Genomic DNA, 25,956 nt, shown 5'->3' on the forward strand with positions numbered 1-25,956 from the left:
CACTGAATCATTACTAAGAAACCTACAATGGTGCTCCGAAATAATTTACTCTGTGTGAAGGCTAGCCTATAAGATTCATAGCATACCTGATTTTAAAACTAATCTTGTACAATTCAAATCATATGTGGAAGCAGAAGAAAATTTCCTTCTGATATATTTGTGAGTTTGTATTATATGGTTGACATGACTCCAGTCTATAAAGTGCCTTTTAGGCCCACCTTGGTTTGGTGCTTTTTGGACCCAAGGTTCAGCTAAAATTTCCATAGACAAGTTTGAGATTAGAGATTTTTAGCCTCAAATGTTGCACAGTTCAACTATGTTCATGATAGGATGGAAAAAATATATATATTTTTAAAAATCCAATAGCAATAACTAACACTTATATAATATTTCATCTTTAAATAAAATAGTCAATAGCAAGTTCCTTGAAATCAGATTCAAGTGTGTTTGAACTTCAGCTCTACAACACATTAGTAACTTGGATTACGTTACTTCACTGTCCATAAAATAGTGATAATTAGGCTTGTTAACAATAATAAAAAAAACTGATACACACAAAATACTTAGCATAATACCCATAATATAGTAATTTATCAATATTACTTAATGCTGTGGGTTGATTGTATCCATCAAAAAAAATAACCCTTGCTACCTGTGAATGTGACCTTATTTGGAAATAAGGTCTTTGCCCATGTATTCAGGTTAGGATGAGGTCGTTATGGTGAGCCCTTAATACAGTATGACTGATATTTTTATAAGAGAAAACAGGGACATACAGACTTAAGGAGAATGCTGTGTGATGACAGAGGCAGAGAATGGAGTGAAGCATCTACAGCCAAGGAATGTCAAAGATAGCTGGCAACACCAGAAACTTACAGAAAGGCATGCAATGGATTCTCCCCTTGGGCCTTGAGAGATATTGTGGGCCTTGAGAGATACTGTGGCCCTACTGACACAGTGATTTTAGACTCCTTGTCTCCACAACTGTGAGAGTAAATTTCTGTTGTTTGTGAACAGTTTGTGGTAATGTGTTATGGCAGTCCTAGGAAACTAATACACTTATTTTTTACTTTAGTAACTTGATCTATTTGTTTTTAATGTATTGCATCATAAACATTTATAAAACTTTTTATTTTGAAATAATTTTAGTCTTACAAAAATTGCAAAAATTATACAGAGTTCCCATATATTCATCACCCAGATTTTGTCAGTGTTCATCTCTTTCATAACAGAATACAATTACCTAAACCAAGAAATTATTTTTTCATAGTATTATTAACTAACTTTCAGACTTTATTCAAATTTTACCAATTGTCCCACTATCATCCTTTTTCTGGGTCAGGATCCAATTCAGGATCCCTTACTGCATTCAGTTGTCATGTCTCCTTAATGTCCTCAAATCTGGGAAACTTCTGTTTTTGTCTTTTATTACCATGAAATTTTTAAGGAGTTCTGACCTGTTATATTTTTGTTTCTTCATTGTAAAGTTACTACTTTTTCCCCTTTGTAATTAATAAGTATCTGGTGGAGAGATACTTTGAGACTCTGCAAATAACCTATTTTCCATCATACTTTTGCCAACGATTTTCAGCAGTCATTGATAATCACTGCCTGCAACAATTATTACTGTGATATTTACTAATTGGCAATTTTCTGTTTTCATCATCTCTTCTACATTTATTCATTGTAATTCTACTCTAAGGAAGAACTTGTTCCTACCTTCCTATTTATTTATTTATTCATTCAAGTATTTGTTTACATAAGTGTGGACTCCTGTCTATTTTATTCCATGGGTTATAATCTAATACTATTATTATTTATTTTGGTGCTCAAGTTATCCCAGGTTTGGCCAGTGGGAGACTCTAACACTTTCGGTTTCATTCTAGCTTTCCCTTTCTTTTTCTTTCTCTAATATGAAAAACTAGCTCTCATTAGCCACAATGTATTTACTTATTTGCTGAAGTCTAGTTTACACATAACTCCTAGAAAAACACATTTTCGTATACATTTTTGTAAGCTACCTCAAATCCTTTTGGGATAAAGATAGAGAAAGAATTAAAACACAAGGAAGGAAAGAAGAAATCACTTAACTACTTCTGTAAATATCAATAGTACCAAGAAATTTTACTATGGCTTATACCCAAAAATGTACAATGATAATAACCATTATACCTATATTATATGTTAGCAGCTATTATACCCATATTATATACTTATATCGTAAGAATTAATTTTAGTACCCTTTTCCTTATATAGTTTGGTCAGAATAGGTCTCAAGCCAGCAGTGTTGTTAACCCATTCAATAATCCCACATTCATCATTCAGTGGAATAACTGCATATGTTCTAATATGAAGTTCTCTTCTACGAGACTCGGCGTCTTTTCTTAAGCACTATTAAAAAAAAACACATAAACTTAAAAGTTAAAAATTTCTAAATGTTATGTCAAACCTATCTAAAGATTGTTCATTTCATAGCAAAATAATGTCCATAAAAGCTTATTATGTAGTATAGACAAATAATTCTTCAGAAAGGTAGAGCAGGAAACTACAGGGACAATATCCTTAATTTATTTCCAAATCATTAAAAATGCCTTGGGTAAGTACTTCTTTTAATTATTCAGTATTAATGTGACAACAATACTGGGTTCAAAAATGTTATAGTTATATATTTAACAATGACAAAATACTCTTTAAAAATTGCTTCTAAGATATTACTGAAATGGTAAGTCCTTGGGCGCAGAGAATGCTGTTTAATTTTATCTAAAAAAATGCATGAACAGAAAAGTATGAGTTTTATGATATCCCCAAAACATATATCTTACTCTTACAGTTTAATATTATAGCTTCATTTGAAAAATTATCTCCTAGCAGAAGAAAGCTTTACACATCTCATCTGATTAATCCTGAAATATACTAGGTAAGGATAAACAGTATTTTGTTTAATTCTGGAACTGTATGAAATAAACTAAGCACACATCTATAATTGTAACCTGTCAAATTCTAAAGCACAATCACTGACCAAAAATACATTTTAAACTTTAGGAATAGATAGGCTACATAAATGTCAGCCAAATAGTATGGCATGAGAATCACATGTAAAGATCAGTATATGGCCTCCTAGACCAATGTAATGAGACGAGTTTTTCACAATCAGGCTATTTTATTTGACCATGTTAATGTGGGGGAAAGGTAATGAAACAACTTAATTGGTAACAAGGCTGATTAAGATAAATTTATAAATTAAAGCCAGGCCACTTGATACTCCCAACTAGAAACACACTCAGGGAGCTTTGGGACAAACATACTGATGGTTTAATATCAGTGAATTAAGTAACCAATTTACCAAACAACATTTTAAATAAAAATATTCTTTCCCTTAATACCTATGAAATGGGTTTTTATTGTGGTATTAATTTTTAAATTAGTTTGGTTAAACTAAGCACAAACCATAATTCTCCTTTTTAAAAAATGAACTCATCTGCTGCTATTTCTTTTCTATGTTAAAGGTCCATAACTTTTTCCTGCTAATAAAAGAGGTACCAGTAAAATGCAGGAAGGGGATAGAGAGGAAGAACAAAGAGCTTATAGGAAAACAATAAAGTTTTCACAGTATGGTTTAATTTTTTACCAATGGAAAAACAGATGCTATGCACTTATAAATACCTGGCTAGAGAATAATTCAAAACCCCTAAGACCATACATTTATAATAACCCTTTAGTGAGATTTCTCATATCATCTCTGAGATAGAAATCAAGCACTTACCAACAGAACTGAAAAAAATACTAACGATCACCTCTAAAAAGTGTGTTGGTAAAAACAGAACCTAACATTTTTTTTTCTAGCATCAAAACATAAAACATAAATCTGATAGAAAAAGTATATTATAGATAATTTAAACATTAAATAGAAAATATTTTCCTTTGTTAATATGTCTTATACATTTTTCTCAATATAACAAAAGTATCTTATTTTAAAAAAATTAAGTGAAACCAGCAATTCCACTTCAGGACACATATCCAAAAGATTGAAAGCAGGGACTTGAACAGTTATCTGTACACTTATCTTCATTGCAGCATTATTCACAATAGCCAAAAAGTGGAAGCAACCCACGTATCCACTGATGGGTGAATGGATAAACAAAATTGGTATACACATGCAATTGTATACTATCCAACCTTATAAAGGAAAGAAATTCTGATGTGCTATAACATGGATGAACCTTGAAGACATAATGCTAAGTGAAGAAAGCCAGTAAAATACAAATACTATATGACTCCACTTATACGAGGTATCTAGAGTAGTCAAATTCATAGAAGCAGAAAGTAGAATGGTGGTTACCAGAGCCTGGGGGGAAGGGGAATAGGGAGTTACTGTTTAACAGATACACAGTTTCAGTTTGAGAAGATGAAAAAGCTCTGGAGAGGGATGGTTGCACAACAATGTGAATGTACTTAATGCCACTGAATTGAACTGAACACTTAAAAATGGTTAAGATGGTAAATTTTATGTTACATATATTTTATCCCAATAAAACAAATTAAGTGAAAATGAAAAAGGCAGTGTACTTCATTTCCTCTTTTTAAGAGATCTATTTGCCCATATCTCATTGATAGTAATTATGGCAATTCTAAAATAAAAGCAAACTATATCCAAACCTTATTAATCAAGGAATTGAATTCCATTAGTCTACAATCCTTTCTCAAGTCATCTTTTGGCTTACACATCATAATGTAGAACTTTCCATCAGATCCTTTTAAAGAGATCTTCTTTGGTTTCTGAAGAGAAGCAAGAATTTCTACCTAAAAGATAATGAGTTATATATAAATAAAGGTCAAAATTCTTTGTTTAAACTTCTATGTGTACTATAAATATTGTGTTACCTAACACAATAAAAAGGAAAATATAATAACATATTATGTAGCAAATTTATTATTTTAATAATTTATCTTAATTATGATCTATGAAAAGAATGGTTGAACATAAATAGAGACACATTTTCACCCATTAGAAATGGCTATTGAAGTAAAAGGATTACTCTGTCTGGGGCTTCCCTGGTGGCGCAGTGGTTTAGGATCCGCCTGCCAATGCAAGGGACACAGGTTCGATCCCTGGCCTGGGAAGATCCCACATGCCATGGAGCAACCCACACGCCATGGAACAACTAAGCCTGTGCGCCACAACTACTGAGCCTGCGCTCTAGAGCCCATGTGCCACAACTACTGAAGCCCGCATGCCAAGAGCTCGTGCTCTGCAACAAGAGAAGCCACGACAATGAGAAGCCCGCACACCACAACGAAGAGTAGCCCCCGCTCGCCGCAACTAGAGAAGGCCCGCACACAGCAACAAAGACCCAACACAGCCAAAAATAAAAACAAACAAATAAATAAATTTATATTAAAAAAAAGGATTACTCTGTCAGCAGTGTAAGTAAATACATACACATTCAAATTTAGGCAGCCTCTTAAAGCAGCCACAATGTTTAAAAGATTTTTGAAACATTTTCTTAGGACTTTTCTGCAGAACCTAAGATGGTTTTTAAATTTCTTTAATGGTAAGAAATGTTTATCAATGGAAAGTAATTTGATTTTTGACAAAAGAAACGCCTCCAATATCATGTCCAACTAAAGATGTAAGTAAATAAGTTGAATAATATTAAGTTAAAAACAAAGCATGACTATAAGTAACAAGAATGATTTCATTATGTGGCTTATTAACTGGTCTGCAGCAGTTAAACAAATGTTTTGAGCCACAGAAGTACTGGAATAAATACAGAGTTTTCAAAAGTATTTACTCAGAAGTGCTTTTCTTTAAGATAGTAACAACAACAAAAAAGAATCAAGCTCTTCCTAGCTGAAATTCACTTCCTCCCAAAATACAAATTACAAACAAAAACTGTATTTCGTTCTCTTTCTGTTCCCCATTTTTAGGACAAAGATGAATACAGAAATATCAAATTATGGAAAAAAAAAAGATTTTAGTCTTACTAAAACAATATGAACATCTGAAAAAATCAAAATACTAGGTTGAACGTAAGATTTTTATCACTTAATCAGTATATAGTTTTACTTTTCTGTATTTCCAATCATTTTTTCTTTGCAACTAAAATCCACTTAGTCTCTGAGAAAAACACTTTTAAAGTTAATTTGAAATTTCAACTTAATTTTAAAAGCATAGTTACAGTTATATAAAATTGCAGTTTACCGTATCATCAAAGCCTGCAATATAGGCCCAATGCCCAGGAAATGGCTCATGGTTAGCATGGGCACCCGGAACTGATGGAAGAGTGGGTATCATGACTGATTGTAAAGGAATGAGGATTTCACTAAATGTTGCTTCTTCTACCAGCTTTTTAAGCATTTTAAAATGAGTGCTCATGCTCAGCGTGGAACTACTTCCATCCACCTGGGGGGAAAAAAAGTAGTACATTTTAATTTCTCTGTTTACCCTGAATTATAGAATGCTTACTTTTACTCACAACAAAAATTTCACTTCTATAATATCTTAATTACAATGGCTCAGCAGTCTGTACTTTTCTAATTTTTAAAAATACATCACCTCATTTAAACCTCTCTGTACTTTTACTCATCAATAAATAGTACCTACATTATAGGATGTTAAATGACTAAGGTAGGTAATAGCGGCCTACAATTTGTTATCACACATTACAAATTTCAAAGAGCTCTGTAAATCAAAATTTTTTGTTTGTACCAAATCTCATTTGGCAGCAAAAAGATATCTGAACTTCTCACTTAGTACAAAGATTAATATGTTTCACTGAAGAAATAGTTATGTATCTGATTACAGGATACTCTACCAGATTACCCCTAGCGATGCTACTTAATAAAAAGTATATGTACTGCATCACCTTTAAAAATCTAAAAAATCCTGAATTTCTAAATGTAGTTGGCCACAAAGGTTTCACATAGAGAACTGAAAGTTTGTACAAGTAAAGCACTTGGAAAAGTGCCAGTGTTTAATAGATGTTGGCCATTATCATAACACTATCTTTCATAATGTCAAGGGTGTCAGAGGACAAACAGGATTAATGCAGATAACAACAACAGATTATACTTTCAACATGTTTATTGGAAGGGAAGGTGAGAAATAGAGTAGTGTACATTTTCTCACCTGTAAATAGATGATAGAGTGAATATTTGTAAAATGAAGTCTAGTTATTTACCTTATAGAGTCTGTCCCTCCTTATAATTACCCCTACCCCCACTTTTACCTTTCCTACACATTCTTCAGGATTTTTTTCCCTCCAACTCCTTGGGTAGAATACTAGTTCATTCCTATAAGCATGTCCATATTCTAGTCATAAACCTACTGAAAAAAGTAGCTATAAACTATATGATAACCATCTGAGTGGCTTCCTATGAGACTGTGAACACTTCGAGGCAGGAGAACATGTCTTATTCATCTTTGTTTCCCTTAGGCACGGTGCTTGTTCCCTGGTAGACAATGAAATGTTACTGAAAGGATGAAACCCAAAGCTCCAGTCTTCTTTCCTCTCATGTATGTAGGTTAATGTATATGAGTTTTGAAAGTTCAAAGATATGACAGAAAACAGAGAGAACTTTAACTGAGTATTTTATATACTTATATTTCATATCCTCTATTTAAAAAAACTTCTAATAAATATGGATAATTTACTCTCAGAAGAATTTACATTAAGAAGAACTTTTAGAAATTTAGATGACGTTTGAGAGAGGGACATATGTTAGAAATTTAAAAAACAGCTTTATTAAGGTAAACTGCACGTATTTAAAGTATACAATTTGATAACTTTTGATATATATGTATACCAACACATATGAGAATTTAAATTTAATTAATCAAATGAAATAAAACCAGCTGAAATCATATAGAAGTTTCATCTAACTTGGTCTATAAGTAGTAAGATTTATGATAGTACCGATTTATTGCACAATTCTAGAAGCTTATCTGTTAGGCGAGTTGCGTCTCCAACAAACTTTTCTAAGGATTTTTTCATATGAATAGCTTTATTTAGGATTTCCTTGCATCTGTTTACACGCATGGGATAAGAAGACTGTCATAAAAAAAAAAAAGTTAAATGCAATTGTTAAAAGATTTTTAAAAGATAACAAAACTTCTGATTGACAAAAATCAACTTAAACAGTATGCATGATGAGAGTTTACAGTGACAGAAATTTCCTGGAAATCAATTTGGCAATACTATCAATAGCCATAAAAATGCTGCTATCCTGCGACCTGATGAATTCCCTTCTTAGGATCTATCCTGAAGAAATAATCAGAAATGAGAATAAATATAGATGTGTCTAGATGTTTTGTAACAGCAAAGAAAGTAAACAACCTTAATGATCAACAACAGTTAAATAAATTATAGATGGCTAACCATTAAAGAATTTTATAAAATTTAAAAAATTGGGTCTTCAAAGAATATTTAATAACATGGGAACATGATTATGGTAACAATTTTAGGTGAAAAATATGAAATTACATATCTATGCAATCCAAATTTAGTGTTAAAATATGCATAGATAATAAGCATACAAAAATACATCAAAATATTAATGATATAAACAGTGAATTTTAATTTTCTTTTCTATATTTCTCTGTATTTTCTAAATTCTCTAAAATATTTATTAATTCAATATATTTACCAATTTGTACATTCCTATTAATAATGCAATAAAAATTTTCTAGTATTAATAGTTCTGATACTTTGGATTAAAAAACTTGGAAAAAAAAATAGGTTACTGTTTTATACCAAGCACTAACAGTTTACTATACTTCATAAAGAAAACACATGATAAATCCTTCAATCTTAAACATACTAGTCACTTCATTTGATATAGTAAATATTTCTAAATTTTATAATGAGACATAGTGCTATAATTTCTTTTTAAAAATTCCTAAAATTTATTTTCTTGTTACAAATCTAACGTAAGAGAGAAACCCTGGAACTTGTATCTACATATTAGCATTAAAATGGAAAAAGACACTATTGTGATTAATATATCACCTTTGACACAGCTGTCATCATCCACATTGCTTGTTGAGGATAGGCCAGAAACACTTTGGCTATAATTTCCATCAAGACAACAAAAACTTCATCATGAGAATGACAAATTCGGGAGATCAATTGTGAAAAGGCAGTCAAAAATTGATATGGAGCTAAGTGATTTGTGTGCTCTGTGATAACTTTGTTTATCTTAGCTAAATCATTTCTCATTTGTACACGATCAGAGCGGCCAGCTGGAAAAAGAAATCAAAGTTAAAAATACCAGTAAAAAATAAAACAGTATATCAATTTCACAGCAAAACATTTTTGTCTTAAAAAACAGCTTTAAGATATATGTTATTCCCATGTCCAAAGCTAGATCACTTGCCAATTTGTGAAAAGATACTTTTCTCTGTCCAGGTAGGAAAAAATATTTAAGTCCACTGAAAAACTCAAGGCCCGTTTCTTTTTTAAATTTTTTAAACAGACTTTATTTATTTATTTATTTAACATCTTTATTGGAGTATAATTGCTTTACAACAGCGTGTTAGTTTCTGCTGTATAACAAAGTGAATCAGCTATACATATACATATATTTTCACTAGAAGCAAACAGAACAAGCCACAGTCCATTGTAATTTTTAAGGTAAATTATTTGGCTTAAACTAATATTTTTCAAAATGTGTTAGGTTTACCAAGGAACGAACAGATTTACACTTGCAGGCCCTGCAACTCCAACTACTTTAAAAAGTCTATGCTTAGTCTTTCTCCTCTTTTTTAACATTTGGTTTCTTGCTCTCACGTAAATTATAATTCTTCTCAGTTCCTTAAAAATTTTACCAAAAAAATTATACCTTTTTCCCATTCATATGCCTTAGCACCAAAATCAAGCCATAGTGATAACATTCGTGGCATTGATTGATAAATGAACTGATTTCCATACTGTAAAGACCTGCAATTACATAGAAAATATATTAACATAGTATTCTTTTTTACATTATATGAATTAAATATAAAGACTTAAACTACCACTTGAGAAATATATGGCCTCTGACAAAAATTTTTATAGTATCAGTATTTCTTCCTAGTACACATTATCTTTGACTCCTCTCTCCCCACTTTTTCCTTTCTTCATTCCTCACTAACCTCTGTATTATCAATACACTGACCAAAAATAATTCAAGTTTTGACCTGGTCAAACGCCTGTCAGTACTTCTTTTAAATTGTCCTTAGGATCTGTGCCTTTATTTGTATTCCATGATCATAAGCCTAGGTCAGGCCCAATCACTAGATTTCTGGGAAATTACAGTAACTTGGTCTCCCTAATTCCCTTCAATAAATTCCAGGCTAACATTTCTGAAATTCTAGCTTCACCATACTCCCCCCCGTTCGAAAAACAGCAATCACTTACCTATAGATTAAGACTATATGAATGACTCTGCTCGGGATTCAAATATATACAACCCTTTTTCTTTATAACTTTGCAATCTTAGTCTCTCACTATTCACTGCATACATCTTCCATCAAGTCCAATTTCCTCACCATCCTCTCAACAAACCACTCAACCCCATGTCTCTGCCAAATTTGTGAAAAGTTAGTACAGGCATACCTCGGAGATACTGCAGGTTTGGTACTGGACCACTGCGATAAAGCGAATATCACAATAAAGTGAGTCACACGGATTTTGGGGTTTCCCAATGCATATAAAGTCATGTTTACACTATACTGTAGTCTAATAAGTGTGCAATAGCATATGTCTAAAAAAAGGAATATACATACCTTAATTATAAAATACTTCATTGCTAAAAAATGCTAATCATCACCTGAGCCTTCAGCGAGTCCTAATCTGTTTGCTGGCGGAGGCTCTTGCCTCGATGTTGGTGGCTGCTGACTGATCAGGGTTGGGGCTGCTGAAGGCTGGGTGGCTGTGGCGATTTCTTAAAATAAGACAACAATGAAGTTTGCTGCACTGACTGACTCTTCCTTTCATGAACGATTTCTCTGTAGCGTGCAATGCTGTTTCATAGCATTGTACCCATAGGAAAACTTCTTTCAAAACTGCAGTCAATCCTCTCAAACCCTGCCACTGCTTTATCAACTAAGTTTAGGTAAGATTCTAAACCCTTCGTTGTCATTTCAACAATCTTCATAGCATCTTCACCAAGAGTAGATTCCATCTCAAGAAATCACTTTCTTTGCTCATCCATAAGAAGCAGCTCCTCATTCGTTTTATTGTGTTTTTATCGTGAGATTACAGCAATTTAGTCACATCTTCAGATTCCACTCCTAATTCTAGTTCTCTTGGCTACTTTCACCACATCTGCAGTTCCTTCCTCCACAGTGGTCTTGAACCTCTCAAAGTCATTCATGAGGACTGTAATCAACTTCACACAAATTCCTGTTAATGTTGATATTTTCACATCCTCCCATGAATCACAAATATTCTTAATGGCATCTAGAATGGTGAACCCTTTCCAGAAGGTTTTCAATTTACTTTGCTCAGATCCTTCAGAGGAATCACTATTTATGGCAGTTATTACAATACGAAATGTATTTCTTTTTTAAAAAATTTACTTTCATTATTTATTTATGTTATTTAGGTTAACATTGGTTTATAACGTTATAAAAGTTTCATGTGTACATTACATTTCTACTTCTATATACCTTATAGCATGCTCACCACCAAAAATTTAGTTCCCATCCATCACCATACGGTTGATCCCCTTTACCCATTTCACTCTCCCCTTCCCCTCTGTAACCACTACTCTGTATCTACCTGTTTGTTTTTATTTGGTTTGTTTTGTTCATTTGTTTTGTTTTTGTGTGTCTTTGTTTTTTTATATTCCACACATGAGTGAAATCATACGGTGTTTGTCTTTCTCTGTTTGACTTATCTCACTTAGCATAATACCCTCAAAGTCCATCCATGTTGTCACAATGGCAAGATTTCATCTTTTTTTAAGGCTGAGTAGTATTCTATTGTATACATGTATACACCACAACTTCTTTGTCCACTCTTCTGTTGATGGGCACTTTGGTTGTTTCCATATCCTGGCTATTTTAATAATGCTGCGATGGACATAGGGGTGCACATACCTTTTCAAATTAGTGTTTTCATATTCTTTGGATAAATACCCAGAAGTGGAATAGCTGGATCATATGCTAGTTCTATTCTTAAATTTTTGAGGAATCTCCATACTGTTTCCACAGTGGCTGCACCAATTTACATTCCCACCAACAGTGTAGGAGGGTTCCCTTTTCTTTACATCCTCTAACACTTGTTATTTCTCTTGCCTTTTTGATAATTGTCATTCTAACAGGAGTGAGATGATATCTCATTGTGGTTTTGTTTTACATTTCCCTAATAATTAATGATGTTGAACATCTTTTCATGGGTCTGTTGGCCATCTGAATGTCTTCTTTGGAAAAATGTCTATTCAGCTCCTCTGCCCACTTTTTAATTGGGTTGGTTTTTGTTGTTGTTGTGTGAATTCTCATTTATTTTGGACATTAACCCCTTATTGGATATACCGTTTGCAAATATCTTCTCCCATTTGGTAGGCTGTCTTTTCATTTTGTTGATGGTTTCCTTTGTTGTGCAGAAATGTTTTAGTTTGATGTAGTCCCATTTGTTTATTTTTGCTTTGGTTTCCCTTGCCTAAGGAGTCATATCTAGAGCGATATTACTGAGGTGGATGTCAAAGACTGTACTGCCTAGGTTTTCTTCTAGGAGGTTTGTGGTTTCAGGTCTTACATTCAAGTCTTTAATCCATTTTGAGTTGATTTTTGTGTATGGTATGAGATAGTGGTCTAGTTTCTTTTTTTTTTTGCATGTGGATGTCCAATTTCCTAACATCATTTATTGAAGAGACTATCCTTTCTCCATTGTATATTCTTTGCTGCTTTGTTGAATATTAGTTGTCCATAGAAGCCTGGGTGTTTTGCTGGGCTCTCAATTCTGTTCCACTGATCTATGTATCTATTTTCTGCCAGTACCATGCTATTTTGATTACCACAGCTTTGTAATATAGTTTGAAATCAGGGTGTGTGATACTTCCAGCTTTGTTCTTTTTTCTTAGGTTTGCTTTGCCTATTTGGGGTCCTATGTGGTTCCATATAAGAATTTTTTGTTGTATTTCTGTGAAAAATGTCCTTGGGATTTTGATAGGAATTGCATTGAATCTGTAGGTTGCTTTAGGTATGGGCATTTTAACTATGTTAATTCTTCCAGTCCATGAGCATGGAATATCTTTCCATTTATTTGTGTCTTTTTCAATTTCTTTCAGCAATTTCTTATAGTTTTCAGTGTACAGGTCTTTCACCTCCTTGGTTAAATTCACTGCTAGGTATTTTATTCTTATTATTGCAATTGTAAATGGGATTGTTTTATTAATTTCTCTTTCTGCTAGCTCACTGCTAGCATGTATAATAGAAATGCAACAGATTTTTGTATACTGATTTTGTATCCTGCAACTTTACTGCATTTGTTTATTATTTCTAATAGTTTTTTAGTGTATTCTTTAGGCTTTTCTATATAAAAAATCATGTCATCCACAAATAGTGACAATTTTACTTCTTCCTTTACAATTTAGATGCCTTTTATTTCTTTTTCTTGCCTATTTGCTCTGACTACGGCTTCCAATACTATGTTGAATAAGAGTGGTGAGAGGGGGCATCCTTGTCTTGTTCCTGATTTTAAAGGGATAGCTTTCAGTTTTTCATGGTTGACTATGATGTTACCTGTGGGTTTGACATACATGGCCTTTACTAATTTGTGGTATGTTTCTACTATACCCACTTTATTGATACTTTTTATCAAAAATGGATATTGAATCTTCTCAAATGCTTTTTCTACATCTACTGAGATGATCATATGGTTTTTATCCTTCATTTTGTTAATGTGGTGTACCATGTTGGTTGCTTTGTGTATGTTGAATCATCCCTACATCCCTGGAATAAATCCCACTGATCGTGGTGTATGATCCTTTTAATGCACTGTAGCAGCTGGTTTGCTAATATTTTATTGAAGATTTTGGTGTCTATGTTCATCAGAGATATTGGCCTATAATTTTCTTTTTTGTGTGTTGTCTTTGTCTGGTTTTGGTATCAGGGTGATGTTGGCCTCATAAAATGAGTTCGGAAGCGTTCCTTCCTCTTCAATTTTTTGGCAGACTTTGAGCCTTAAATCTTCTTTGAATGTTTGGTAGAATGCACTGTGAAGCTGTCTGGTCCTTCTATTTCTTCATGATTCAGTCTTGGAAGGGTGTATGCTTCTAAGAATTTGTCCATTTCTTCTAGGTTGTCCAATTTGTTCATAATATTCTTCATAATATTCTCTTACAATCCTTTGTTTTTCTGTGGTATCCGTTGTTATTTCTCCTCTTTTATTTCTGATTTTATTTATCAGACCCTTCTCTCTTTTTTGTTGGTGAGTCTAGATAAAGGTTTGTCAATTTTGTTTATCTTTTTAGAGATCCAGCTCTTATTTTCACTGATCTTGTCTACTGTCTTTCTAGTCTCTATTTCATTTATTTCCACTCTGATTGTTATTATTTCCTTCCTTCAATGGACTTTGGGCATCATTTGTTCTTCTTTTTCTAGTTCCTTTAGGTGTAAGGTTAGATTGTTTATTTGAGATTTTTCCTGTTTCTTGAGGTAGGCCTGTATTGCTATAAAGTTCCCTCTTAGTACTGCTTTTGCTGCATCCCATAGATTTTTTTGGTATGTCATATTTTCATTTTCATTTGTCTTCAGGTAACTTTTAATTTCTTCTTTGATTTCTTTGTTGACCCAATAGCTCTTCAGTAGCATGCTGTTCAGTCTCCATATGCTTGTCATTTTTCTACCTTTCTTCTTGTAGTTGACTTCTAGTTTCATACCACTGTGATTGGGAAAGATGCTTGATATGATTTCAATCTTTTTAAATTTATTGAGATTTGTTCTGTGGCTAATGGTCTGTCCTTTAGAAAGTTCCATGTGCACTTGAGAAGAATATGTATTCTGCTGCATTTGAATGTAATGTTCTGTATAGGTCTATGAAATCCATCTGGTTCTGCTGTTTCCTTGAATTTCTCTCCAGATGATCTATCCACTGACACAAGTGGGATGTTAAAGTCCCCTACTATTACTGTGTTGCTGTCAATTTCCATTTTCTTGGAAATTCCTTCCCTTTGAGCCTATGTTTGTCTTTAGAGCTGAGCTCCTGGAGGCAGCATATAGTTGGGTCTTGTTTTTTTAACCCATCCAACCACTTTGTGTCTTTTGGTTGGTGAATGCAATCCATTTACATTTTAGGTGACAGATGAGGACTTAGCACTGCCAGTTTAGCTTTTGTTTTCTGGTTGCTCTATATATCCATTGTTGTTTTATTTTTTTCCTTGTGTTTCTGTCTGCCATTTTGGTTTGGAGGTTTTCTGTTTTTCATACTTTCCTCTTTTTTTATGTTTCATGTCTCTACTCTAGATTTATGTTTTGTGGTTACCATGGGGTTTGTATGAAACCTGTCATAGATAAAATAGTCCTTTTTCTGCTGATAGGATCTTATCTTCATTTACCTATGTAGGTTCCATCCTTTTCCTCTTCCCCTTTTATATTTTTGTTGTCTCAAATTATCCCTTTTTATGTTGTGAGTTTGTTACTGAATTGAAGCAGCTATATTTGTTTTTTCAACACTTTCCCCCTTTAACCTTTATGCTATAACAAAGTGTTTAAAAACCTATTGTGATAAAGACTTGCAACTTTTGATTCTGTCTACTTATCACCTTACTCAAAGTTTTGTGTACTTTTTGCCATTTTGTTTCTGGTAGAAAAGCTCATTTCAACATTTCTTGTAAGGCAGGTCTAATGTTGATTAACTCTCTTGGCTTTTGTTTGTCTGGGAAAGTCTTTATTTCTCCTTCATATCTGAATGATAACTTTGCTGGATAGAGTATTCTTGAGTGATGACTTTTACCTTTCAGTGTTTTGAGAATGTCACTCCACTTCCTCCTGGTCTGTAGTTTCTGCTGAGAAATCTGATGGCCCAATGAGGTAGCTTTGTGGGTTATCATCCCTTTTTCCTTAGCTGCCTTTAAAATTCTTTCTTTGTCATTGACTTTTGACAATTTTAATACAATCTGTCTTAGAGAAGGTAATTAGGTGTTCTCTTGGCTTCATGAACTTGTATACCCAGTTTCTTCTCCAGGTTTGGGAAGTTCTCAGCTATTATTTCTTTAAATAAATGCTTTGCTCCCTCCCTTCTCCCTCTCTTCTCTTCTGGGGTACTCATTACCCTAACGTTGCCCTTCCTAAAAGACTTGGATAGCTCTCTAGAATTTCCTCATTTTTAAAATATCTTCTCTTTCCTGTCCTACTTGTACCATTTCAAGCTTGCTAATTCTCTCTTCCATATGGTCTGCTCTATTTCCAAAGCTTTTAAATGCACTCTTCATGTCATTTATTGAGGTCTTCAACTCGAGAATTTCTGTTTGGTTCTTTTTTAGAGTTTCACTCTCTTAGTTAAGTACTCCTTCTGTTCATTAATTTTATTCCTGAGCTCACTGAACTGCCTTTCTAAGTTTTCTTGCAGCTCACTGGGTTTCTTCATGACAGCTATATTGAATTCTCTATCAAATCGCAATATTCTGTATCTTTAAGTTTGGTTTCTGGAAAATCATCATTTGCTTTTTGTGGTACACTGTCACTGTGGTTCTTCATGGTGCTAGATGAGTTGTTCCTCTGTCGGTACATTTGAAGTAGGGACAGGTTAGAGATTAGAGGCCTTTCTTTTGTTTTCCAGTAGGTGGCACTATAGCATAGGTTTTTGGTTTCTTTTACCTGAGGCGCCTCTGGCTCTATTTGAGAGTCTGCCCTTTCCACCTTCCACCTCATCTGTTAGAGGTGCAACTCCCTGCCCTCATTATTGCACCTTGTGCCTCTGGAGTCGTTGGTACCTTCCTTCTCCCACTGTCACTGGTGTTGCTGCTTGGTGCATCTAGATGGTAGGCTCTGCCATCTCATCTGGGCTCCCATGAATTGCAGGCTCCACTGCCATGGGGGGAGGGGAATGAGGAGAGTTGGGAGGGGAGCTGAGGTTGCGTGGGTGCCTCTGCTGTGTCTGGTATTGTAAGGTTCGTGGGGCTCTGCCACTATGGACCTGGAGTTGTTGGCGCCTCAGCAGCTGGAGGGACAGGGTCTCAGGCCCCACTGCCACTGTTTCCCAGTTACCCGTGGCCACAGGAGCTGCTGGGGCCAGGAGGCTGGAATCATGTGTACCTCCCTCCTCTGCTACTATCGGGTTCTCTGGGGCTGCAGACTCAGTTGCTGTGGCTGGAGGGCTGGGTTTTGCAGGCACCACCTCTGCTGTTCTCTTGCTTTCACCTCCTCTGTGTGCTTCAGTCCACCCACCTTTAGATGTACCAATATGTGGATTCTCCAGTGTGCTGGTGTGTTGAGCGGAAGTACCTTTGTTGTACTTGGATGTTTTACTGGTTGTAGACTGATGGGGTGAGACAAAGGTAGCTTTTCACTCTGCCATATTGCTGACGTCACTCCAATCACAAAATGTATTTCTTAAACAATAAAACTTGAAAGTTGAAATTGCTCCTTGATTCATGGGCTGCAGAACGGATGCTGTGTTAGCAGGCATGAAAACAACATTAATCTCACTATACATCTCTATCAGAGTTCTTGGGTGACCAAGTGCATTGTCAATGAGCACTGACATTTTGAAAGGAATCTTTGTTTCTGAGCAGTAGGTCTCAACCGTGCGCTTAAAATATGTAGTAAAACATGTTGTAAACAGATGTGGTGTCATACAGGCTTTGTGGTTCCAGTTACAGAGCATAGGCAAAATAGACTTAGCATAAATCTTAGGGCTCTAGGATTTTCAGAGTAGTAAGTGAGCACTGGCTTCAACTTAAAGTCACTAGCTGCATTAGCCCCTAGTAAGAGAGTCAGCCTGTCCTTTGAAGCTTTGAAGCCAGGCATTGACTTCTCCTCTAGCCATGAAAGATGGCATCTTCTTCCAATATAAGGCTGTTTTGTCTACATCGAAATTCTGTTGTTTAGTGTAGCCACCATTAATGATCTTAGCTAGATCTTCTGGATAACTTGCTGCAGCTTCTACATCAGCATTTGTTGCTTCACCTTGCACTTTTCTGTTATGGAGATGGTTTCTTTCCCTAAACCTCATGAACCAATGTCTGCTAGCTTCAGGCTTTTCTTCTGCAGCTTTCTCACCTCTTTCAGCCTTCTTAGAATTGAGGCAAGTTTGGGCCTTGCTCTGGATTAGGCTTTGGAAATATGGTGTCCAATTTGATCTCTGTAAACTACTAAAATTTTCTCCATGTCAGCAATAAAGCTGTTTCACCTTCTTATTATTCATGTGTTCACTGGAGTAGCACTTTTAATTTCCTTCAAGAACTTTTCCTTTGCATTCACAGGCACAAGAGGCCTAGCTTTTGGCCTGTCTCAGCTTTTGACATGGCTTCCTCACTAAGCTTAATCATCTCTAGCTTCTGATTTAAAGTGAGAGATATGTGACTCTTCCTTTCACTTGAACACTTAGAGGCCATTGTAGGGTTATTGATTGGCCGAATTTCAACATTGTTGTCTCAGGAAATAGGGAGGCCCAAGGAGAAGAAAAGAGATGGTGGAATGGCCAGTTGGTGGAGCAGTCAGAACACACACAGCATTTATGGAATAAGTTCGCTGTCTTGTATGGGTGCAGTTCATGGTGCCCCAGAACAACTACAATAGTTAACATCAAAGATCACTGACCACAGATCACCATAACAAACACAATAATAATGAAAAAGTTTGAAATATTGCAAGAATTACCAAAATGTGAGTATACAGAGACCTGAAGTGAATAAATGCTGTTGGAAAAATGGAACTGACAGACTTGCTCAACACAGGGTTGCCACAAAACTTCAATTTGTAAAAAACACAGTATCTGGGGCCTTTCCTGGTGGCGCAGTGGTTGAGAATCTGCCTGCCAATGCAGGGGACATGGGTTCGGGCCCTGGCCTGGGAGGATCCCGTGTGCCGCGGAGTGGCTGGGCCCGTGAGCCACAATTACTGAGCCTGCGTGTCTGGAGCCTGTGCTCCACAGCAAGAGAGGCCGCGATGGTGGGAGGCCTGTGCACCGTGATGAGGAGTGGCCCCCGCTTGCCACAACTAGAGAAAGCCCTCGCACAGAAACGAAGACCCAACACAGCCAAAAATAAATAAATAATTTAAAAAAACCAAACACACAGTATCTGTGAAGCTCAATAAAATGAGATATGCCTGTAATGTCCTCTCTTTCTTGAATTTAATTACCTTTTAAATCCTACCTTTTTCACGAGGCCTACCAAACTTCTGTAGCAATGCAGTGCAAAGAGATACTTTTGATATCATGAAGCCAGTGGTTTGAGTTTTGACTTCAGATTTGCCCCAAATCCATGACTCCTCCTGGACTTGTTTGGTTCATTTTTGGTATCTTGCTAATATCAAAAAGATATTTCTAATATTTATACCACTTATTTTGATATTTGATCACATTCTACTATGTACCATTATTTAAATATCTTGTGTGCTAAGGTTTCTCTATCCAATTGGACTGTAGCTCCTTGAGGGCAAACACTAATGCTTAATTAGTAATAACACAGTAATTCAATGACTCAGGGGAAAAGTATCGATAGCTGAGCTTATTTACTCCTTTAAGCATCCATATGTTTTATTTTAACTACTATGGATAAAACATATTCTAAAATAGTCTTACTTTCTTAAACTGTACTTCTAAAAATCTCATACTATACCTAATAGTTTTATGCATATCAAGGACTCCAAATAACTCGTTTTAGAAGAAATATATTAAATAAATTCTGTATACCAATGCATATGATATATGCCAAGACTAAAGAGCAAATGAGAGGTATTACTCATTTTAGAAAAGAAAAATGCATTTAATAACTCTCCTCGGCTTACGCTTCCATTTCAAAATGCCAATATGCCAGGAATTCTTCCTCAATAACAAGTCATTAATAATCAATAATAAATTAAATTAGGTTTGGATTTTATAAAACTTGAATTCCAGGGAGTTCCCTGGTGGCCTACAGGTTAAGATTCCGGGCTTTCACTGCCGTGGCCCAGGTTCAATCCCTGGTTGGGGAATTGAGATCCCACAAGCCACATGGCATGGCCAAAAAACAAACAAACAAATAAGCAAGCAAACAAAAACTGAATTCCATTTTGGGAAGAAAGTCTTGGCCAAATCTTGCAATCCTAACACTGCTGATGAACAAAAATATATTGCTTTGATTCCTGAAAATATTGAACTGAGAAGTCAAAATACCTGATAATAGGCAACTTTAAATAAAGTTATTACTATGAAGTAAGTTATTCATCAGTGTAAAGCAATGGTCCATGAGTATGACAAGAAAATGAGTGGAACGTTATTATTACTTCTTAGGAATTAATAATTTGTGATAATATAAACAGTAGGCATGAGACAATATACTATTTGACTATAATACACTAATATATGAAATTAAGTTACATTTTACCTGTTACCTAGTTTAAGTGCTAAGCTCTTTCTACAAGTCTAATGTCAAAACTGTGGGCTGGAAGGAAACATTCCACAGGCAATTAAATACAACCATTAAATGTACTAGATTTAGCATCTTCTGGAATTCTAGGGAAGGGGACCCAGAGGATGAGGGTCCAGAATGGGAAGCACACTTAATTTTCATTGTATATTCCTGGTACTACTGAATTTTAAAAAACATGCATATATTACTTATTCCATTAAAATAGTTATTATTTAAAGGGAAGGAAAAAATTGTACAAAGAAAAAATTTATATCACACCTAAGGTGATAATCATAAAGCAGAAAACATCCTACATATGCTAAGATCTGTGATAATAGTTCAATATCAACAGAGTCACCTTGATATATTTAATCAGCAAACATGCAGTTCTCACTCTCACCTTCCAAAGTGAAGAACTATATACCGAATGAGATCACCCTGCTTTTCCATTTTGTTGTCTGTGACCATGGGCATCAATTTGTCATAGTACTTGGCAAGGTAGAAATGCCCATCCTCCCACTCTGGCAGGAACAAGGTCACATCCTGTAAAAGATAACAGAGAATACCCACTTAATAAAACCCCCCACTATATTGGGAAGTAAAGTATGAATAGATAATTAGGGATCAAAAGTATGAGACCGACATCTAGGCAGAGCAAAGTCAAAGGCAGACTGACTCTGGTGTAAATAAGGAATAGCTACTTTCTTACAAAGGTTTTCTCAGGATAGCTGGTGGGTTCTGGTGGGTTGCCCGCTGATCAACATGTCATGATAATTCGCTATACAGGGAAAAAAACTCCACTTACATTGCCACTTTATATGATACATCAAAATAATTTTCAGATGGATTAAGGTATTTCATGTATGTGTGTGCAGGTATATGTTTATTGTTTTAAAAAAAAACCTCAGAGAAAGAAGAGTATCAAATCTCTGAAGAGGACAGGACTTTAAAGGCATTCAAATATGGTTTAAGAAAGAAATCACATATCTTATTTTTCTCTAAGATCTATAAGATATTGCCCTCTCTGTCAACTCCTTTATAATCAGGCTTCTGAAAAGAATTCTCCAACTCATAGTCATTCCTCAAACTATTTCTTTTTGGTTCAGTAGACACCACTCCACTAAAGTAGCAACTTAAACAGACATACTTTCCAATTCTGATCTCACGTGAGTGAGCTCTCTTCAGCATGTTTCTGTTGTCCGTGCCATTTCTTCTTTGAATCACTTTCTTCCCTTTGCTTCTGTGAGGCCACAATCTTCCAAGTTTTCTCCTACCTTTCTGGCCACTCCTACTCAGTTGCCTTTGTCATTTCCTTTCCCTTTCCCTTATATTTGTATATTGTGTGTGGTTTATTAATTTTTAATTATATTATTTGAAATGTGATGGAAAATACATAGAACAGCTGAGTAAAAAAAAATTTTTTAAATAAAGCTCTACTCTTAGTTCAAGCAAATTTGAGAACACAGTTTAGACCAGGAACCTTAAAATGAGATCTTAAGTTTCCTCCAAATCTAATCCTAAAACCTTACAGATACAAACCTGCTTGTGGGTAGAGGACAGAATGACATGATTAGATGTATGGAACAGATGCTAGATTCATGTGCCTAAAACCGGCCACAGGGACGAGGCTCCCAGTGTGCTTTTCCCATCTAGTCACAGGGGAAGCAAAGGGAATGAAGGAAAATACTAATTAAGATTGCTCTAAAAAGATATTTTCAATCTGGTTTCATCATCTATCTCCCTTCCTTTCCTTTCTTCCTCCCTCCCTCCCTCCCTCCCTCCTTCCTTCCTGGTTTAAGTTAAAACTTTATTTTGGAAAATAAAATTTACATACAGAAAGATAAATCTTATACACAAAGCTTGCTCAATTATCACAAAGTGATCACACCTACATAAGAACTCCAGAAACACGAGCCTCCCACTTTGCCCTCCAAAACACTACTCCCTTCGTTTTCCTCCCAAATAACCACTACTACAGATTAAATATTTGTGTGTTGTCCCCCCTCCCCCCTCGCCCAATTCATATGTTGAAGCCTAATCCCCAATGTGATGGTATGTGGAGGTGGGGCCTTTGGGAGGTGATTAGGTCACAAGTGTGGAACCCTCATGAATAAGATTAGTGCCCTTATAAAAGAGGCCCCAGGGACCTCCCTTGCCTCTTCTGCCATGTGAGATTATAAGGAGAAGATGGCTGTCTATGTAAGCAGGCCCTCACCAGACTGAATCTGCTAGCACCTTAATTCTGGACTTCCCAGCCTCCAGAACTGTGAGAAATAAACGTTGCTTAAGCTACCCAGTATATGGTATGTTTATTATAGCAGTGCAAATGGACTAAAAACAACCACTATCTCCATTTCTGATACAATAATTTTGTTTTGCTCATTTCTGAACTTTATATAAATGGAATCATACTACATGTATGATTTTTTCATATGACTTTTTTTATTCAACATTAAGTTTGGGAGAACCATTCAAGTTGTTGGATGTAACTTTGGTTTGTTGGTTTTCATTGCTATACATACAGTATTCCATTATAGGGATATGTTATAATTCGTTTATCCATTCTATAATTGATTGACATTTCTACTTCCAGTTTAAAATCTACAAATAACGTTGGTATAAACATTTTTGTATATGTTCTATGGAGACGTGTTGAGCATTGGTAAAGTGGCTGTCACAGTATTATCATCTTTAGGAGAAAACACCAAACTGTTTTCCAAAATGATTGTAATAACTTATACTTCCAGCAGCACTGTATGAGCGTCTAAATGCTCTATAGCCTTGCTAACACTTGAAAATATCAATCTTAAATTTTAACCATTCTTGTAGGTATATAGTGTTAGCTCATAATACTTTTCTTTAAACTGAATGGCAGTTGGTTTATAATATTGTATTAGTTTCATCATAATACTTTTTAAATTTGCATCTATTCCTGTCTACTACAGTGAACATATTTTCTTTTTGCTTTTTTTGGGTCATTTATATATATCCTTCTGTTAAGTCTTCTATTCAATTTTAAAATTGAGTTGTCTGTATTTTTCTTATTGACTTTTAAGAGTTCTTATTATATTCTGGATATAAGCCTCATCATTATGTATTGCAAATATCTTGTAATCTATCGCTTACCTTTACATTCTTTTTAAAAATATTTATTAAAAAATACATTTTTTTATTTTTTAAGTAAAAAATAAAAGCTGACGTACAATATCATGTTAGTTTCAGGTGTACTACATAATGATTTGACATTTGCATACACTATAAAATGATCACCATGATAAGTCTAGTAACCACCTGTCCCCAGCCATCCATTCTTATTTTATTATTTTGTATCTTCTATATTCTATGTTTTTAATTTTTTTTCAGTTCCTTTTCTAACTCCTTGAGATGGATTCTTAGCTTATTAATTTGGAGCCTTTATTTTCTTCTAACATATGTAAATAATATTTCAAATTCCCTGTAAGAATGGCTTTAGCTGAATCCAAGTTTTGCTATGTCATATTTTTATTATCATTCAGTTCAAAGTAATTTTAATTTCCATTAAGTTTTTTAACTTCCATTTAGTTTTTTAATTTCCATTGCAATTTTTTCTTTGACCCATGGGTTACTGAGAAGTATCTCTTTTCTAACACCATCTATGTAAGGCTTAATACCTAGTAAGGAAGGTATACACTGTGTTTGTTCAAAAATTTTCAGGCCAGGCTGTGGTTAACTTTGGGAAGGAGGATGAAAGGGTGAGTTCTAGAGCATTAATAACATTCTACTTCTTGACATGGGTGGTGGTTTCATGACTATATTTATTTTGTGATAATTCCTCCAACTATATACTTACGTTATATATTCACTAAAAAGTCAAAAAAGCTTCCTGGCTATTTTTATACATGTGCTCTTCCCATATGGACTTTAAAATAATTTTATCTATTTTCAAAAACAACAAAAAAAGTGAGTTTCTAACTGAAATTGCATTATACATTCACTTACCTTATATTTTTTCATAACTGCATTGCTTTCAAAGTTAGCTGTTTCTTCCATAAAACGGCCCACTAGTAGCATAGCTCGACCATGGATTAACATGTTCTTACTTTCGGTTGGGGTTTTATTTTCAGGAAAACATAACTCAACACCCTTCTGAAGAACAATTAGTGCCTGGTGAACATCACCCTGAAAGAAAAAAGGCAACAACAAGCCTTTTAATTTAAGAACATATTTCCATTTTCTGAAAAGCAAATAAAATTGTTAGAATTTAAAGTTCATAAGATATTTTATATATAAATCTATTTGTAATTTCATGTTCACCTCTCATTTTCCTCCTATGAAAGTAAAATCCTAAAAAGGAATCATTGCTTCATTTCATATAGAACTCCTACATTCATTCATTCACTTGTTTTTTACAGTCAGTCAAAGTGCAGGGAACTGAAGATATATGTAGATGATTAGGGATAAACAAACATAAATATGTCAAAATCTCTGGCTTAAGAAAGTTCACAGTCAAGTGAGGAAATAAACTATAAAACAACAACACAATGTGCTAAGTGTTATTAACAGAAGAATATACATGCCTATTATGTAGGAAAGAGAAGACAGTCTGCTAAATCTACCTGAAGATATAGGAAAATGGAGTTGACCAGTGGTCAGGCAAAGTAATCACATGAGGAAAATCTAAATTAGGTCTTAAAAAATGAGTAGAAATTTTCCTGGCAATGAATTCAGTGAAGGACACTCTTGGTAGAAGGAATAATAACTTTAATTGAGAAAAAGGCAAGTAGTCTGGTTTTAGCTGAAGATTAAAGGGTTTGTGAGATAAAGGGTTTGTGAAGACTAAAGGATTTGTGAAGACTAAAGGGTTTGTGACAACTGAACCTGAAGAGGTAGGCTGAGACTCGATGAGAAAGGGCCTTGTGTACTTTCTAGAGTTCTGACTTAATCCTAAAGCCATGAAGAATACTTTGAAGGATTTTAACTGGGGGAGTGACATGATTCAGCGTGCATTTTAGGAAGATGACAGACTGCAGTAATGAACACCAAGAAATGGTGAGACCTCAAAAAAAACTGTTAATATTGCCAGAGGGTGTAAATGCTAAGGGCATGAAGGAAAGCAGCAAAGATAAATAAGAGGGAGAGGATTCAAAAGATATTTCTACGGTCAATTTAGTCTCCAACTTGATGTGGAAAGTGAGGGAGAGGAAGAAGTTCAAGATGATGCCCAGATTACTGTCATAAATGAGAGGATGTGATAGAGTCCTACTCAGAAAAATAAGGAATATGGGAGGAGAAACAGACAGTGAATTTTACTGATGAATTGCATTTTGAGCATACTGAATTTAAGGTATTACAATACATACATGTTCTAGCACTAGCTCTGAAAATGACCTGACTAATGCAGACTGAATTATTACCTTCATCTCCCATCCAGGAAACATC

At 34.7% G+C, this 25,956-nt stretch overlaps 1 protein-coding gene across 2 annotated transcripts in view; it reads right to left on the minus strand.

The window, feature by feature from the left end:
- The window catches only part of ATR (ATR serine/threonine kinase), a 103,043-nt gene that overhangs the window by 8,248 nt on the left and 68,839 nt on the right, over nt 1–25,956 (minus strand). For both annotated transcript variants that reach the window (XM_036851825.1, XM_036851824.1), the window contains 8 exons: nt 24,517–24,696; nt 20,939–21,081; nt 9,841–9,938; nt 9,009–9,241; nt 7,917–8,051; nt 6,203–6,403; nt 4,657–4,800; nt 2,241–2,391 (listed from right to left, as the gene is read on the minus strand). In XM_036851825.1, the coding sequence (XP_036707720.1) occupies nt 2,241–2,391; nt 4,657–4,800; nt 6,203–6,403; nt 7,917–8,051; nt 9,009–9,241; nt 9,841–9,938; nt 20,939–21,081; nt 24,517–24,696 (1,285 nt within the window). The remainder of the gene's footprint in view (nt 1–2,240; nt 2,392–4,656; nt 4,801–6,202; nt 6,404–7,916; nt 8,052–9,008; nt 9,242–9,840; nt 9,939–20,938; nt 21,082–24,516; nt 24,697–25,956) is intronic.

The sequence above is a fragment of the Balaenoptera musculus genome, chromosome 4, assembly GCF_009873245.2.
Source record: "Balaenoptera musculus isolate JJ_BM4_2016_0621 chromosome 4, mBalMus1.pri.v3, whole genome shotgun sequence".
Classification (NCBI taxonomy): Eukaryota; Metazoa; Chordata; class Mammalia; order Artiodactyla; family Balaenopteridae; genus Balaenoptera; species Balaenoptera musculus.